The 13,546-nt window shown below is 49.9% G+C and overlaps 1 protein-coding gene across 2 annotated transcripts in view; it reads left to right on the top strand.

Moving 5' to 3' along the window:
- LOC126533718 (uncharacterized) overlaps positions 1-13,546 on the top strand; it is a 336,510-nt gene that overhangs the window by 225,331 nt on the left and 97,633 nt on the right. For both annotated transcript variants that reach the window (XM_050180905.2, XM_050180904.2), the window contains exons 4-6: positions 9,773-9,925; positions 10,766-10,942; positions 12,485-12,578. In XM_050180905.2, the coding sequence (XP_050036862.2) occupies positions 9,782-9,925; positions 10,766-10,942; positions 12,485-12,578 (415 nt within the window). In that variant the 5' untranslated portion in view covers positions 9,773-9,781. The remainder of the gene's footprint in view (positions 1-9,772; positions 9,926-10,765; positions 10,943-12,484; positions 12,579-13,546) is intronic.

Raw genomic sequence — 13,546 nt, 5'->3', positions numbered from 1 at the left:
TAAAACTTTCAAAAGGGGGCAGCGCAAGAAAAAAAAAAAGATACGGACGGGGACGAGACGTCCAGGACGAGCGCTGACTCTAAAACTTCCTATGGGTTTGTACGCGCGTATCGGTGAATACTTTGTTTAGCGCAAAACGACAGAGACAAGAAAGACGACAGGACGGTGAAATTTGCGTGTGTCGTTTACAATCGAAGGAATTCGACTCATTCTTCTCGATCGCTCTCTTCGTGTGCTCCTCTCAACGACGTAGAACAAGTGGGGAAAGGCGTGGCTCTGAATATCGGCACATTTACGCGAGAACGTCTTTTCAAGTGAAACGCGAGGCTGTGTGTTCCTTCTCGTTTCTGTTTTTTTTTTCTTTACTGCTAAACATATGCACTGTACCTACAAAATTACTCCGTCCTGTTTGTGAAACTCGTCTATCGAGTGCACCGGTTCATCGATTTATCAAGAAAAGTGATAATGGGTTTATGTTTTGTACTGAGAAGAAGTGATGCGACGGCCATGTGTTCCCAAGGGGAGCTTTCGCTCGACAACATAGCTCACCTGGACAGCGTTTCTCCGGTAAAGGGAACACCCGAGGGAAATTCGCGTCCGTGGAAAAAACTCCGGGCGTCATTTCGCCGATATCGGGAGAAGCCGGTCACTCGCTCTGACTAGGCGCGACAAAGGCGTGCTATGCAAATCGTCAACCGTTCTATTACGGTATTTTCGGCGTGGAAAACTCATTCGAGTGAGGAATTCGGTACAAGATGCGGTAGCAAATTCTACGGAACGATTTTTTTTTTTTCGCGTGGTGAGGCATCGGGGTGTAAACACGCAGTAATCCAGCATGTGAACCTGCGTTTCATGTGTAACACTTTGTCCATGCCCAGTAATGTCAGTAAGGGAAAAAAAGAAATATCACAAAAGGCGTTACGAGAGTTCTTTCGCAAATTTACAACGCGAGGAGGACGCATGATTGAAATCTCAATTAAGAGGAGTTATTGGAGAAGATGATAAAAAGTAAGCGTAACCTATACGTACTTACGATTAATTGGAAAGCGAATTTTTCACTACGGAAGCCGATATCTTGTACACTCGGCTGCGATACCAGCGTGCCTCGTTCTGATCTAATCAGGTACTTTAGCCTCATGAATCGAAAATTCATTGGGCTGAATCTCAAATTTTAAAAGTGCCTAGTCACTACAAAGTCCACGTTACCTAAAAAAAGGAAAGGCTCCAGTCTCGTCCACCGACACTGAAATGTTTTCTTAAACGAAAAGAGCAAAGACAGCTGCGTCTGCAAGATATGTTGTCTGACCAATATTGAAAAGTTTATCTGTTTTTCGCACCATTCGCCCACGTTTCTGCTTTAATATTAGCTATGTTAACACATATAAACACCACACAGACAAAATAAAAGGTCAAGATGGCTCGAAATTGTGTGACAAACGGGAAAACACGAACCCACCAGCTTGAAAAGGAGATAAAGACGAGGGAAAAAATAGGAAAGAGCACCAGGACGCCTCACATCGCACTCTGCGTGCGATGTGATTTGTAGACGACGAAGGCATAACGGAAATGACCTGACCACGATTTTGAAAAGCTGCATCGAAAAGTTACTTTTCAAACATTACTCTTCAATGTGTTCACGTGAACAGTGAACTAGAGAACTGTTTAGCTAATCGTTTGCTATTCAGGTCTGCATTATTTATGCCGGTTCGTCCCCAAATATGCAGCTTGTCTATAGCCGCTGTCTTGTCTCGGCACCGTCAAACTCGATTAGCGGTCATTACTCATCATCGTCATCTCCCGAAGACATACCATTCACTTTTGCCTCGGTATCCCAAACGACTCCCTTAATACCAGTATTGTTGCCATCGTGTTTGTGCTCTCCATCTTTCAAAACTCTAAACGCATAGCCTCAGGCGGAGGAGGAGGAAGAGCGGCCAACGTCTCAAATCTGAGCGGCTGCCGCAAGGCGCACGACCCTAAACAGAAATAACTAAACAAAAATGAAACATAGAGTCTTTTGAAGAGGCCTTCTCGTTTCCTTCGGCACGCTCTTGCGACGCCCCATTGATATCTCGAATGCCACGCACCGCAAGGATCCCTATGCCTTCTACCGCCTTCCCCTCCTCCCCATTCCGCGCCGAACGCCTCCTCTTACTACCCTACGAAGAAAACGTGACCCCGGTTTCGGTCGGGCGGTGAGCTCTTTTCGAAGCGGGCCAATTTTTCCTCCGCGCCTCTCCGTACACAGCAAGGCGAATGTGCGCCGGCGAACCTCGACGAAGAAATTACGGCTATAGGGTCGTCCCGAAATTCCCGGAATTCAGGCCACGACCTGCCTTCCCCCTCTCCCGACTATCCCTCCGTACTCCGTCCATTCCACCTTGCTTCCCCATTTCATTCGTTATTTATTTTTAGTTTTAAAGTTTTTTTGCGTTGCGATCCTGTCGCCCGCGACCCGTCGTATGCGGGAGTGCGCGGGAAGCTTCAATGCGTACGCGAGAGACAGAGGGAGGCAGAAAAAAGGTGGACTGTGCTCTTCCATTTGACGGTGTCCCTGAGGTGCCATACAGAGGCTGACTATAGGGAACTCGTATTCTCCTCCTTTCCCCACTCTTCATCCTCATCATCCTCGTGCGCGTCCGTTCCTTTGCTATCGGAGAGAAACGTCAGGTACGCGAAGCTGCCACGTTTTCTTTCTTTCTTTTCTTTTCTCTCTCTCTCTCTCTCTCTCTCTTTATCTTTCTTTCTTTTTCCTTATTTGGCCTCGCTACTGGTTTCGCTGTGGCACGCGTAGCGGCTTCGGCGACCGTACCGCGCCGTTCAGCTTCACGTGCAGTTTCCTTATTTTGTCCCTTCTGCGTCTTCATTCTTGTGAATGGAACGACGCGGTGCATTCGATTCGTAGTTAGCGGTGACAGAGAGCCCGCGCCATCGCGGAGTCCATGCTGCAGAGCCTGGGAGCTTCTTTGCGCGAGGGAAAAAAAGGAAGGTGAATCGGGAAGCGGCCGAACTTCGATGGCGAGCAGACTATGGCGAGCAGACGATGGTGAGCGGACGACGGTGCGCGGATGCCACGACCGCCGTCTGGATCCTCGCGCTGGCGCCACCTGCTCTGTCTCGTTATTTTTTTTTTTTTTTTTTTGGCGGCGATGATTGGCGACGACCGAATAAACTGCTTCGAACGCACTGTTGAAGAAGTGAGCGCATGCGGCCACGAGAAACTTCCAGTCGCGTATATTACCAGTTTAGAAGCAGACAGCTGAGCTAGTTGGGATATCGACGTTTCATGCATTGCCAGTGCTTTAAAAAGATATATTACCAGCGCCTCACCTGTTCTTTCGTCTTTCTTCCTCTTTCATTTTTCCTATTTCCTTAAACTGCTGGAAATGCATGAAAGATCAATATTACCAGTCTACCACGCTGAGAAAAAATGCGCGTTGTCGATTTCATTCAACGTACGGGGATGCTCTCTCCTTGCGTTTTCAAAAAAAAAAGAAGATTCGAGTCATGCATCAAGTCTAACAAGCATAATTTTTGGTGTGTGGTTTAAGGTAACATTGAATGATAAAATTCTGATTGCCTGTAGTGTAAATATGTTGACATTGTGCGAACCTCCGGGCTTTTTTTTTTTTTTGGTGCAGTACTGCTGTTCACCATTGTATTGCTTGGCCACAAAATTGAGCACGCCATATCGTTGGGCAAAATTAGAAGCCGTCCAGAGCGGGGGTTAAATGTGTCACGCAGAACTGCGCCGCAAAAAGGCGCTACTGCCGCAGTCGTGGCATGGCAGGTAATGATGGGAAAAGAATTTTGACCGCTGATTTTTTTCAGCAACAGTTGTTGGGAGGGGTACTTGATCTGGATTTTGTGGTGTCTGCTGCAGGTGATGTCACGTTCAGTGTCGTCATGTTTCTGTCGGCACAAGGCTTCGGGAAATTACTGCTATTTCTGCGCATCTGGGGCTTGACATAAAATGTACGACTTGCGCGTGGTCGCGGGACATTTTTCTGTTTGTTTGCTGATACGACTTAGTCGTATGGTTTATTACTGCGACCTGCCGATGATGTGTTGCGGGTTACACAAGTGGGTATTTTCGTGTGCGCTGTTATCGCTTCCGCGGCCGACGGTATTTGTCGTCGCAGCACTGCATGCTACAGGTTGTTTCAGTGATAGTCAACTTCGAAAGCATGGCTCGTCTACCGCGCGCGTCGCTGCAATGTGTTGAATTCTAGTAAGGCAAAAAAATACCCAATGTTTTGATGATGCTCTTGGCAGTGCGCCACACCTAAAATCGAAAGTCAAGGGGTTTACTTTTATTATTTTTTACTTATTCATACTAATGCCAACTGTTTCTAAGTTAACGTTCTATGTCCTACCGCTACACTACCGATATGCTAACTAGTTATTGTCTGCAGATCCGCCGTGGCTGCTTAGTGGATTTGGAATTGCGCTGCAAAGCACAAGGTCACGGTATCAAATCCCGGCCACGGCGGCCGCATTTCGATGGGGGCAAAATGCAAAAAACGCCCGTGTCCTTAGATTCAGGCGTACGTTAAGGAACCCGGGATGTTCAAAATTAATCCGGAGACGACCCCCATTGCGGTGTGCCTCATAACCACACCGTCATTTTTGGCACCTAAAACCCTATAATTTGTGTTGCCTGTAGAACAGAGACGCCTACACAGAAAGGCTGGGTTTGCCGCAACTAGACGCTTACTGTGGTGAATCCAGCTTTCAAGGCAAATTCTACGTAGGAGTATGCTCGTTCGTCTACGAGACCGGTTGCACCGGATAAGATTTTTCTCAAGTAAGTGCTTAGCGTCGAGAGAGCGGCTTTCAGTGCAGTTGATGTGTACGGTATGCTACCGGTATGCTGCCTGTATGCTAAATAGTTATCGCTTGTAGAACACACAAGCGTACGAAGGCGGATAGGCTTTGCCGCAACTAGACGCTCTTTGTGGTGAACCCCACGTTCAAGGCAAATGGTATGCACGAGCAAGCGCACTCGTTTACGAGATTGGTCAGGTTATATAAACCTTCTTTCTTTTTTGAAATAGTTTGTTAGTGTGGAGAGACCAGCTTTCAATGCTACTGCTGTGTGCGATTATATGCACTCGTATAGCCGACCGGTTAGGCTAAATATGCTTTTCCTCAAAAGAAGTTATTCTTTCACGTGTGCCTTCGGGCCGTCAAGGCTTGACGCACGTTGGCGTCCTGTCTTTTCTTATTTTTCTTGGGGGGGGGAGGGGGGAGAGGGCTCTTTATGTTCTAAAAGCCATGTTAGAAATATTTTTGTTTGCTTGTTTCGTGCTGTTTTTGTCGGAGGAAACGAAAGGAGCCACAATAGGTCATTCGTGATTACACCGTGCTAGCACCCTCTCAGCGGTAACTAGCATATAGCCCGTTATTCCAATGGCAGTTTTATTAGCTGTCGTTGTACTCATTGTCAGAAGGTGGCGCGACGAGCGGCATTGCTCCGTTTCGGCGTTGCTGATATCCCAATATCTACTAAATGGTAATGTGTATGCTAACATGCTGAAAACATTGTGTTTATTACGATAACATTCTCAAGCAAACGTAAACGCCTTACGTACATAAAGAAATAGCATTGTACTCACTAATGTATGCTGTGGACGCTATTCGGCTTCTGTGGCTTTCGCACGCTATGTTAACGCACGTCATTTGGCGATACTGACTAACGTATTGCTAACGTACATTGAGAAATAGCGCTCTCAAACACTGCCAACCCTGTGGCTCCCGCTTCAGAGTGAATTGCATGCCAGTGACTGCGTTCACGTTATCGCTGATTGCCAAGGTGTTAATTGAACTTTCGCTTCATTTTATTCACCCGAATCACAAGTTATGCGAGCCCAGCTAGTGTGTCCAATTACGGAGAGCGGTCAGCGATTTACGTCGTTCGTGGGCCTGGCGTGACGCGTCGACCTGTAAACGACAAGAGAAGTGGCTAATGGGTTGTGTTGGCTCAAACAGATTTGTCACAAAGCACCAGCAGACGTTCTGCACACTAACTGTTTTCTTTACGTCTGCGTTGCCTTACGTTAAATTAATTATTGCAGGTACGCGCAGTGCAACTTCCCGCAAAGTGTTTTGCACTCGCCTGAAGTGCGAAGCGCCGATCGCACTACTAAAACTGTCTCTGGTCCGCGCGTTTACGGTCCGAATAGAACGCACACAACACCCGTCGTCGTCACTGGCATCCGAAATCGGACAGCGACTTCCGGAGGCCGGATGCAGTCTGCCATATATATGGACACAGGGAGAGAACGAGAGGTACACGACGAAGAAATAGCCGATGCCCCGACTTCCACAAGGTCTGCGGCCTGGCCCCGGTCCGCCACCCCGCTCCCCAGAGAGCCCTCAACGCAGAGTTCCAGAAGGTGCTCGCGCAGAGTTATTGAACGCGCGCCTGGAGGGTCCTAGCTCCCGAGGTGGCCGTGGCGAGCGGAGGCCAAGGGACGGCTACTACCGTTGCCTGTCCAGACCAATAGCCACTGCCCCTCTAGGGGGGCGAGGGGGGGGGGGGGGGGGGGCGAGGCGGAGAGCATGGGGGGCGTGCGCGCACTGTGTATATGTTCGTGTGTGTCTGTCGGCCAGGAATATACTACACACCGCTTGGCCCGGAGTCCGACGGCAGCGCGCTCCCAAGAACGCTTTCTCCGGTCAGTTGCCAGGGGAAAGAAAAGTATCCGTTTGTCCTCGTCTTTAACAAGAGCCCAATAAGGTGTCGTTCAATCCATCCCCCCCACCCGCAGTTCCACCCCCTCTTCCCCTTTCCCGGAACTTTCCTCGACCATCCAACTTACATTGCGTCCCCCGCAGCCAGCTACTCAATTGGCTCCTACATCAGACCCTTATACTGCGTCCCCCGAGATACCCTTCATGACTGGCTCTTTCCCTGCCTCCTTCCCGGCCGCTACGCGTCCTTTGTCTTCCCCCTTACCCGCCTATTTCCAACAAGCGCAGGCCCTATTATAGGCACGTGACCCGATGCGAAACTATCATGTGTCCCGTCGCTATCTTTCCATCTCTCTTTGTCTAACCAACGACTTTCTCGTGCTTTGCCCGCTCATTCATTCACGGTGTCCGTGCCCCTATCCGAGTGGGCTCGTCCAACGTCTAGCGATGCCGAAGCCGTTAGACTAACCAATTCTGGAGCCAATCTGACTTGGCATCCCATAAAGAACAATAACAACAAGGGAGACATTCGGCGTTCAAGCCAGGCACGTGTGGTGTACGTCCGAGTGAGCGCCTAGCTCTTCTTCTCCGCCGCTTTATTAACGCTGTCGCCTGTACTAAACCAAACAGAAAAAAAAATGCTACTCATCCGCTGTCCTTCGCACGAAAAGTAGGCTCAGCAGCAGAGCGTATAGTACACGGAGATAGCAAGAAAGACGGAAGGCGGAGGCACTTGTCTCTCGCCAGAGAGAACACGGAAGAAGCCACCGAGGACTACAAACGCCCAAGCGACTCCGGGCGCCCAACTGCCGTTCTTTTTTTCCTCCCCACACTGAACAGTCTGGGCGTCCCGCAGTTTTAGTCGGTTTATTTGTTCTCGCTTACGGCCACCAGGGGGCGCGTAGGGTCGCTCCGAGTGCTACGCGAGTGCTCGCCTGCCACGGGTGCGTCGCATCGTCATCTGCCGTAATAGCTGCGGCGATTCGTGGGCGCGGCCGAGGGAAACCAGCGATGCTCCCCGAAACGGGGGCTCCCGCGCAAGGCGCGGTGAGGAGGCGGTCGACCATGCTCGCGAGCCAGCACACTCTATAGTTGCTCCTATTCGGGGAAATGCCGCCCTTCCTCCCTCAGCCGCTTCTCCCCACCCCCTTTCCTTTTTTTCTTCTTCCTCTTCCTGTTTCGCTCTTCCTGTCCGCTAGTCTTGTATGTACCACTCCGCCGCTCGCTTCCTCTCGGTCTATTGCCTCTACGCCTGCGTTCGCCTTCCTCAACTCTTCCCTTACCCTGTCTTGTTTTCGATTACGTTGTCAAGCGTTGTTGTTGTCGCTGCTCCTCCTAGTGTTCCTAGTTGCCGCGAGAGGACGAGACCTTATAGTCATAGCCTGGAAAAGCGCAGTTGAACTGCGTTCTGAGATGAGGCGCCCCTTGCCTCTCCAAAGCGTCGCCGTAGGTGTTTTGTCCCGAGGTATTCGGATTCGTCTTCTTGCCTCGCTCCCACAGAGTCCTCTGTCGGTATCACCGTGACTTGCGTCCGGGACGCTTCTGCCGACTTCTCCCCCTCCCGTTTTCCCCTTTCTTTCCCCTTTGTCCCTCTATCACTTGGGGGAGGGGTTGTTTGGGACTGAAGGGTCTCCCCGTTTTACCGGGAAGAGTTACGGACCTCGTCTCGACTGCACGTCGTGCACGATATCGCGCGCCCGTTATATTACGGCGCACAACGGCAGCCTTCGGGAAATGGGCGCAGGAGCTCTATTACTCGATCTTCTCGCGTTTAGTACGGTAGGTCGCTTTGTGCGTCTTTTGCCTCGACCTTCCATTACGCTGCCGAGACAAAGAGGCCGATACCATATACTACCCAAGCATTCGTGAGTCCCCCCCCCCCCCCTCCCCTCTACCCGTGTTTACGCGTGTTTACAAATAGAAACGATCCCGGAAGTGCTGTAATGGACTGGCATTGCTTGGAGGACGGGGGTCCATTCGAAAATAGGGCGATGGAGACGAGTTTCCATTTAACTGGTTAACGTCTTGCTTTTTATTCGAGCTTCCGTATGCACTAAAAGAACACTGGCGTGACATTTACGAGTTCTGTAAGTTTGTTTCAATTAAATGAAAATTTGAACACTGTAGCCACCCCCTCCCCCACCCCCCCTAATAGAAAGAATATATTGTCGGTACGCGTTAGACCTCAGTAAACTGTAACACTAGTTACTACGAAACACATTCGGTTTTTGCTACACAGGAAGCGAATACTTTCTGATACACTGGATCGCTTCATTTTGGTTTCGAGCGGCGTCTATCCTCTATTCTGAAATCTGGCAGCGCGTCTCTTGTGTCGTAATGCGCAAGCTATCGCTCGCGGCGACATCAAAGCATGATTGATTCTGCCGGAATATATTTTGCGGTATTTCTTCAGATACCGCGCTTCAATGCCGTCATCGGGATCAATCACATGACTATTTTGTTTAAAAAGGTACAACTAGCCATACTGCGTAATTATTTGTGAATTTATTACATCGAGTCATTTTTCCAAGTTGCGCCTATGTAGTGGAAAGCGTTTGACATCTAATCTTCCCTAACTTTAGAAAATTTCGGACACCTTTCGGGAAACACCCAGTACATACACGTGCGCACGCACGTACATACGTCAATTGATCCATCCGTATTCATTAACCAATCAATAATGAAGCTTTGTCTGGGCAGTCCTTCTTAAAGGCGATCTTCCTAGGTATCCGCGCAGTTATGCGAACAGAGGTAGCGGCTAATGAGTAGCGAATATGTACATACTAGCGGGTCGCTTCAAGTGCGTTTTACTGAAGTTCTAATGGTCGCTGTTAATAATAAAATTCGGAAAGAACTCTACATCACTGCACTTGCATTCTTTGTGGCGCCTTTAGACTTGTTTGCTTTCAGCTCACACTGTTCTTAGTCTATGCCTATAGTACACTAAGCGTTTGCATACATCCGTTGAAACTTCCTTACTTCTTCTTGTATACATGTTCGCGCGCCGGCTATTCAAAATGCAAACCACTCTCTAAACTTTCGTTTATTCGTTTTCTTTAATTTTCTTGCTGCGCAGGTGAAAGTAATGCTTCGAGTGTGCCCTGCTGCATCAACCGTTGGCGAGGGCTCGTCGTCCTGCTCGACGCCGTCGCATTCTCCGGCACACGAACCTGGAGCCACGGTCGGCGGCCCCTCCAGCTTCCTCCAACTGGATTCGCGCAAGAAACAGGTGAGCTGTTCGTATACGGAAGCCCTTTCACTCGGCACTCGCTCAACTCGACCTGCTCGACTCCCGCGTGCGCAAAACACTTGGAATCAACTCGACCCGCCCAGGGGCAGACGCAACCCAGACTCGGCTCGACTTGTTCGCATCTGGATCCACGCATCCCTGAGGCCACGTCGACTCGCGCAAAATCAGTTCACGCTGACTCACTCAGTATCGGATTCGCACTCAGTCGGCATCAAATAGACGTACACAAAACAAAAAGATTAGCCAGTTCAGACTCAATTCGATTTGCCCAGACCCCGACTCTAAGGGGGTACTACTTTGGGGTACCCTCTTGCCACGTTTGGTGTGAGTCTGAATGAGTCGACTCGTGAGTGAGTTGGCTTCTTTTCCCGTTGCCAGAGCGTTTAACCAGCTCTTGACTGTACTATACATTCCGATCGATCACCAGATAGCCAACGTGTACCGCATTCAGGCATTGTATCGAAAAAAGATACACCGCAAAATAACATACATGTGGGAAATTTGAGCGCAGATGAGTCAGCGCTTTTTGGTAGTTACAGCTGGTTGCCTTATTCACTAGCATTCACTAATGCTACTTACGTCGAGACTCCATCGCTACTTGATACCAAATTTCAAGACCATGAAACCCTCTTTGGACAGGAGAGCCTACCGGCTCTCTTGTCATGCTACTCGTTTCGAAAGCGGTGACGCGGGACATTACCCTTGCGCGTCAAGGACACCTCGTTCCAAAACCGACCGCAGTACCCGGCTGAGGCTTCGGTGTCCAGCGGGAACGTTGGTACGGGGTAGGTGCATAACCAAAGCTATCCAAACGTGCAGGTGACATTGTACGACCCTGCCGTAAGCGGCAGCTGCGGTGGCGGCGCTGACAGGGCGTCCTCGGGCGACGAGGCGACCACTCCGAGCTCTCCATCCTCCGCGCCCGCCCGACTGACAGGCGTAGCGGCACCAAAGATGTTCGCCTTCGACGCCGTCTTCTCGCAGGATGCAACACAGGTACGCTTTTCGCAACAAAAAAAAAAAACGTATTGGATTTCGTCTATAAAAGGTTTACACGCGTTTATTTTGTGACGTCTATATAGCGTCTTTAGACAGCCTGCCGGCCTATGGCCTTGCACTGTTCGTCCACAAATTTTGGTCTTTCTGCGAGCAGCCTGTTCGGAAGTATATAAACCAGAACGTTCCGGAAAAACTGGGCTCATTCAAGTATGCGACACAGGTGCGCAGGAAACGTGTTGCATTTTGTCTACAAAACCTCTACACGCGTTTATTTTGTGACGTCTATAATGCGTCTTTAAACAGCCTGCCGGCCTATGGCCTTGCACTGTTCGTCCACAAATTTTGTTCTTCCTGCAAGTAGCCTGTTCGGAAGTAAATAAAACCAGAATATTCCGGAGAAAGTGGGCTCATTCAAGTATGCGACACAGGTGTGCTTCTTGCGAACATTTCATAAGAAAATCTATAGAAACCTTGTAGACGTATTTTTGGTGAACTTTACAGAACGTCTCCGACCACCCGTGGGCTTATGGTCTTAGTTTTTTTATGGGGGACTCTTGGTGAAACACCCTTTCGGAAGTCAGGAGTGCACAATAGGGCAAAAGAAACGCTTTGTTGACGATTATTTGTCTGCAGGCAGTAAGGAGACCTTAAAGCTAGAAATAAAAGTCTATGCGAAGACAGGCTGGTGTGCTAGCACTCTACATATTGACAATCAGCTCAAGAAACGCAGCCTTAGCCTCCTATGTACACTCTGCACCTGCCGGATCACCAAAAAAAAAAAGAAAGAAAACTACAGTCGTTGGTGGAGGCGCCGCTTACGTAGGGTGAGAATCACGATATTTTGGGTAGGTTAACGACAAACCGCTCACCGTTCGTTGCGAACAAATAAACTGCACCTGCCGCATATCCCCCTAGTTATTGCGTGGCACTGCCCAACTCGACGTCGAGGGTGCGATACCTGTAGCGGCGGCTGCATTTAGTTGGGGCGAAATGCAAAAAAAAAAGAAAAGAAACACTTATGCATTTAGAACTTAGGTGCACGTTAAAGAACTCCAGGAGGTCAAAAATATTCCGACGTTCTCCATAACGGCCTGCCTCATAATCAGATTGTGGTTTTAGCACGTCAAACCAAAAATTTTCTTTCTCAATTTCAATTGCTCGCGGCACGCTGTCGCTTGCATGGCCCTTTTCATGCAAGCGAGTTCAAAGCATGCGAAATATAACAATCAGATTCGTTGTTTCTATACATATTAGTGTAAAAAGTGAAAAGGCAGCTAATCACTTATTAGAAACTAATTGATTGGCAAGAACCCACAAAACACTGCAGGCTGCTGCAGGAGAATGCTAACAACATACAAGTGAATACAACCCAATCGAAAGCGTTTTTCTTCTTTCGTTTCTTTCTTTAACTTGGTGCATAATACCTGGAACACCCTGTAACGAGGCATTAACTTGCCTTCAGTAACCTGCCTTCACTTTCGGTAGACAATCGGTTAAGGAGTTCTCTCTCAATTTCCAACCCACCGGACCATCCCGCAGGCGGAGGTCTGCTCCAGCGCCCTCACAGAGCTGGTGCAGGCAGTCGTGAACGGAACGGACGCCTGCCTCTTCGTCTACGGACCGGCCGGACTCGGTGAGTGTCTCCCATAACAGAGCGAACTGGACCGCAAAAATTTTAGGGGACGGGCTTCAGAGGCACAGTATGTCCGTGTGTCTGTGTCGTGGGTTGTGTCCGTGTCTCTGTGTCGTGGGTTTATATGCGTGTTACGGAGAAATGGAATGAAGCAAAAAAAAATTGGAGGCTTATCAAGGTCAAGCCCAGTGGATGCTTCGCATCCACTGGGCTTAACCTTAGCGTATCCTTAGCGTTTGGAGGCATCTTGACCGCATACACGCCCGGCGCAAAGACGCTGGCGCAGTTGCGGGCACAGAGACTGACGCGACGGCGGGCGCGCGCCGCTTCATCCCTGGCGTGACGTCACATATCACGTGATGCAGCGATGGTGGCGCCGCCGCCGCGTCGCGCGCGACGGCGCGAACCGAAGCGTGGAGGCCTCCGCCGGGCGGCGTCCGACGGCGCGATATGAGGCCCCATCTGCAGCCGGTGTGACGTCATCACGTGACGTCATGTCACGTGACCTACTTGAAGGTCACTTGAAGGTCAATGGTGGCCACCGCCGGGAGGCGTCCGACGGCGCGATATGAGGCCCCATCTGCAGCCGGTGTGACGTCATCACGTGACGTCACATCATGTGATCTCACTTCAGGGTCAATGGTGGCCACCGCCGGGAGGCGACCGACGGCGCGATATGAGGCCCCATCTGCAGCCGGTGTGACGTCATCACGTGACGTCATGTCACGTGACCTACTTGAAGGTCACTTGAAGGTCAATGTTGGCCACCGCCGGGCGTCGCGCGAAGGCACGAAACCTACGTTAATATGCTTCGCATAAAAGAAAGGCGAAACCTTGTCGCAGTTGAGGCATCCACCGTAGAATTGACACGTGCTCTTAGGACAACTCTACTGGAGTACTCGCAATGAACTGCTCTGGAGTCGAATGAATAGCACCGTTTACGATGCACGTCTTTGCAGACAGCTTAT

Source organism: Dermacentor andersoni, chromosome 7 (genome assembly GCF_023375885.2).
Source record: "Dermacentor andersoni chromosome 7, qqDerAnde1_hic_scaffold, whole genome shotgun sequence".
Taxonomy (NCBI): Eukaryota; Metazoa; Arthropoda; class Arachnida; order Ixodida; family Ixodidae; genus Dermacentor; species Dermacentor andersoni.
Note: the sequence above shows the minus strand (reverse complement) of the source record. Positions and strands in the feature narration are given on the sequence as shown.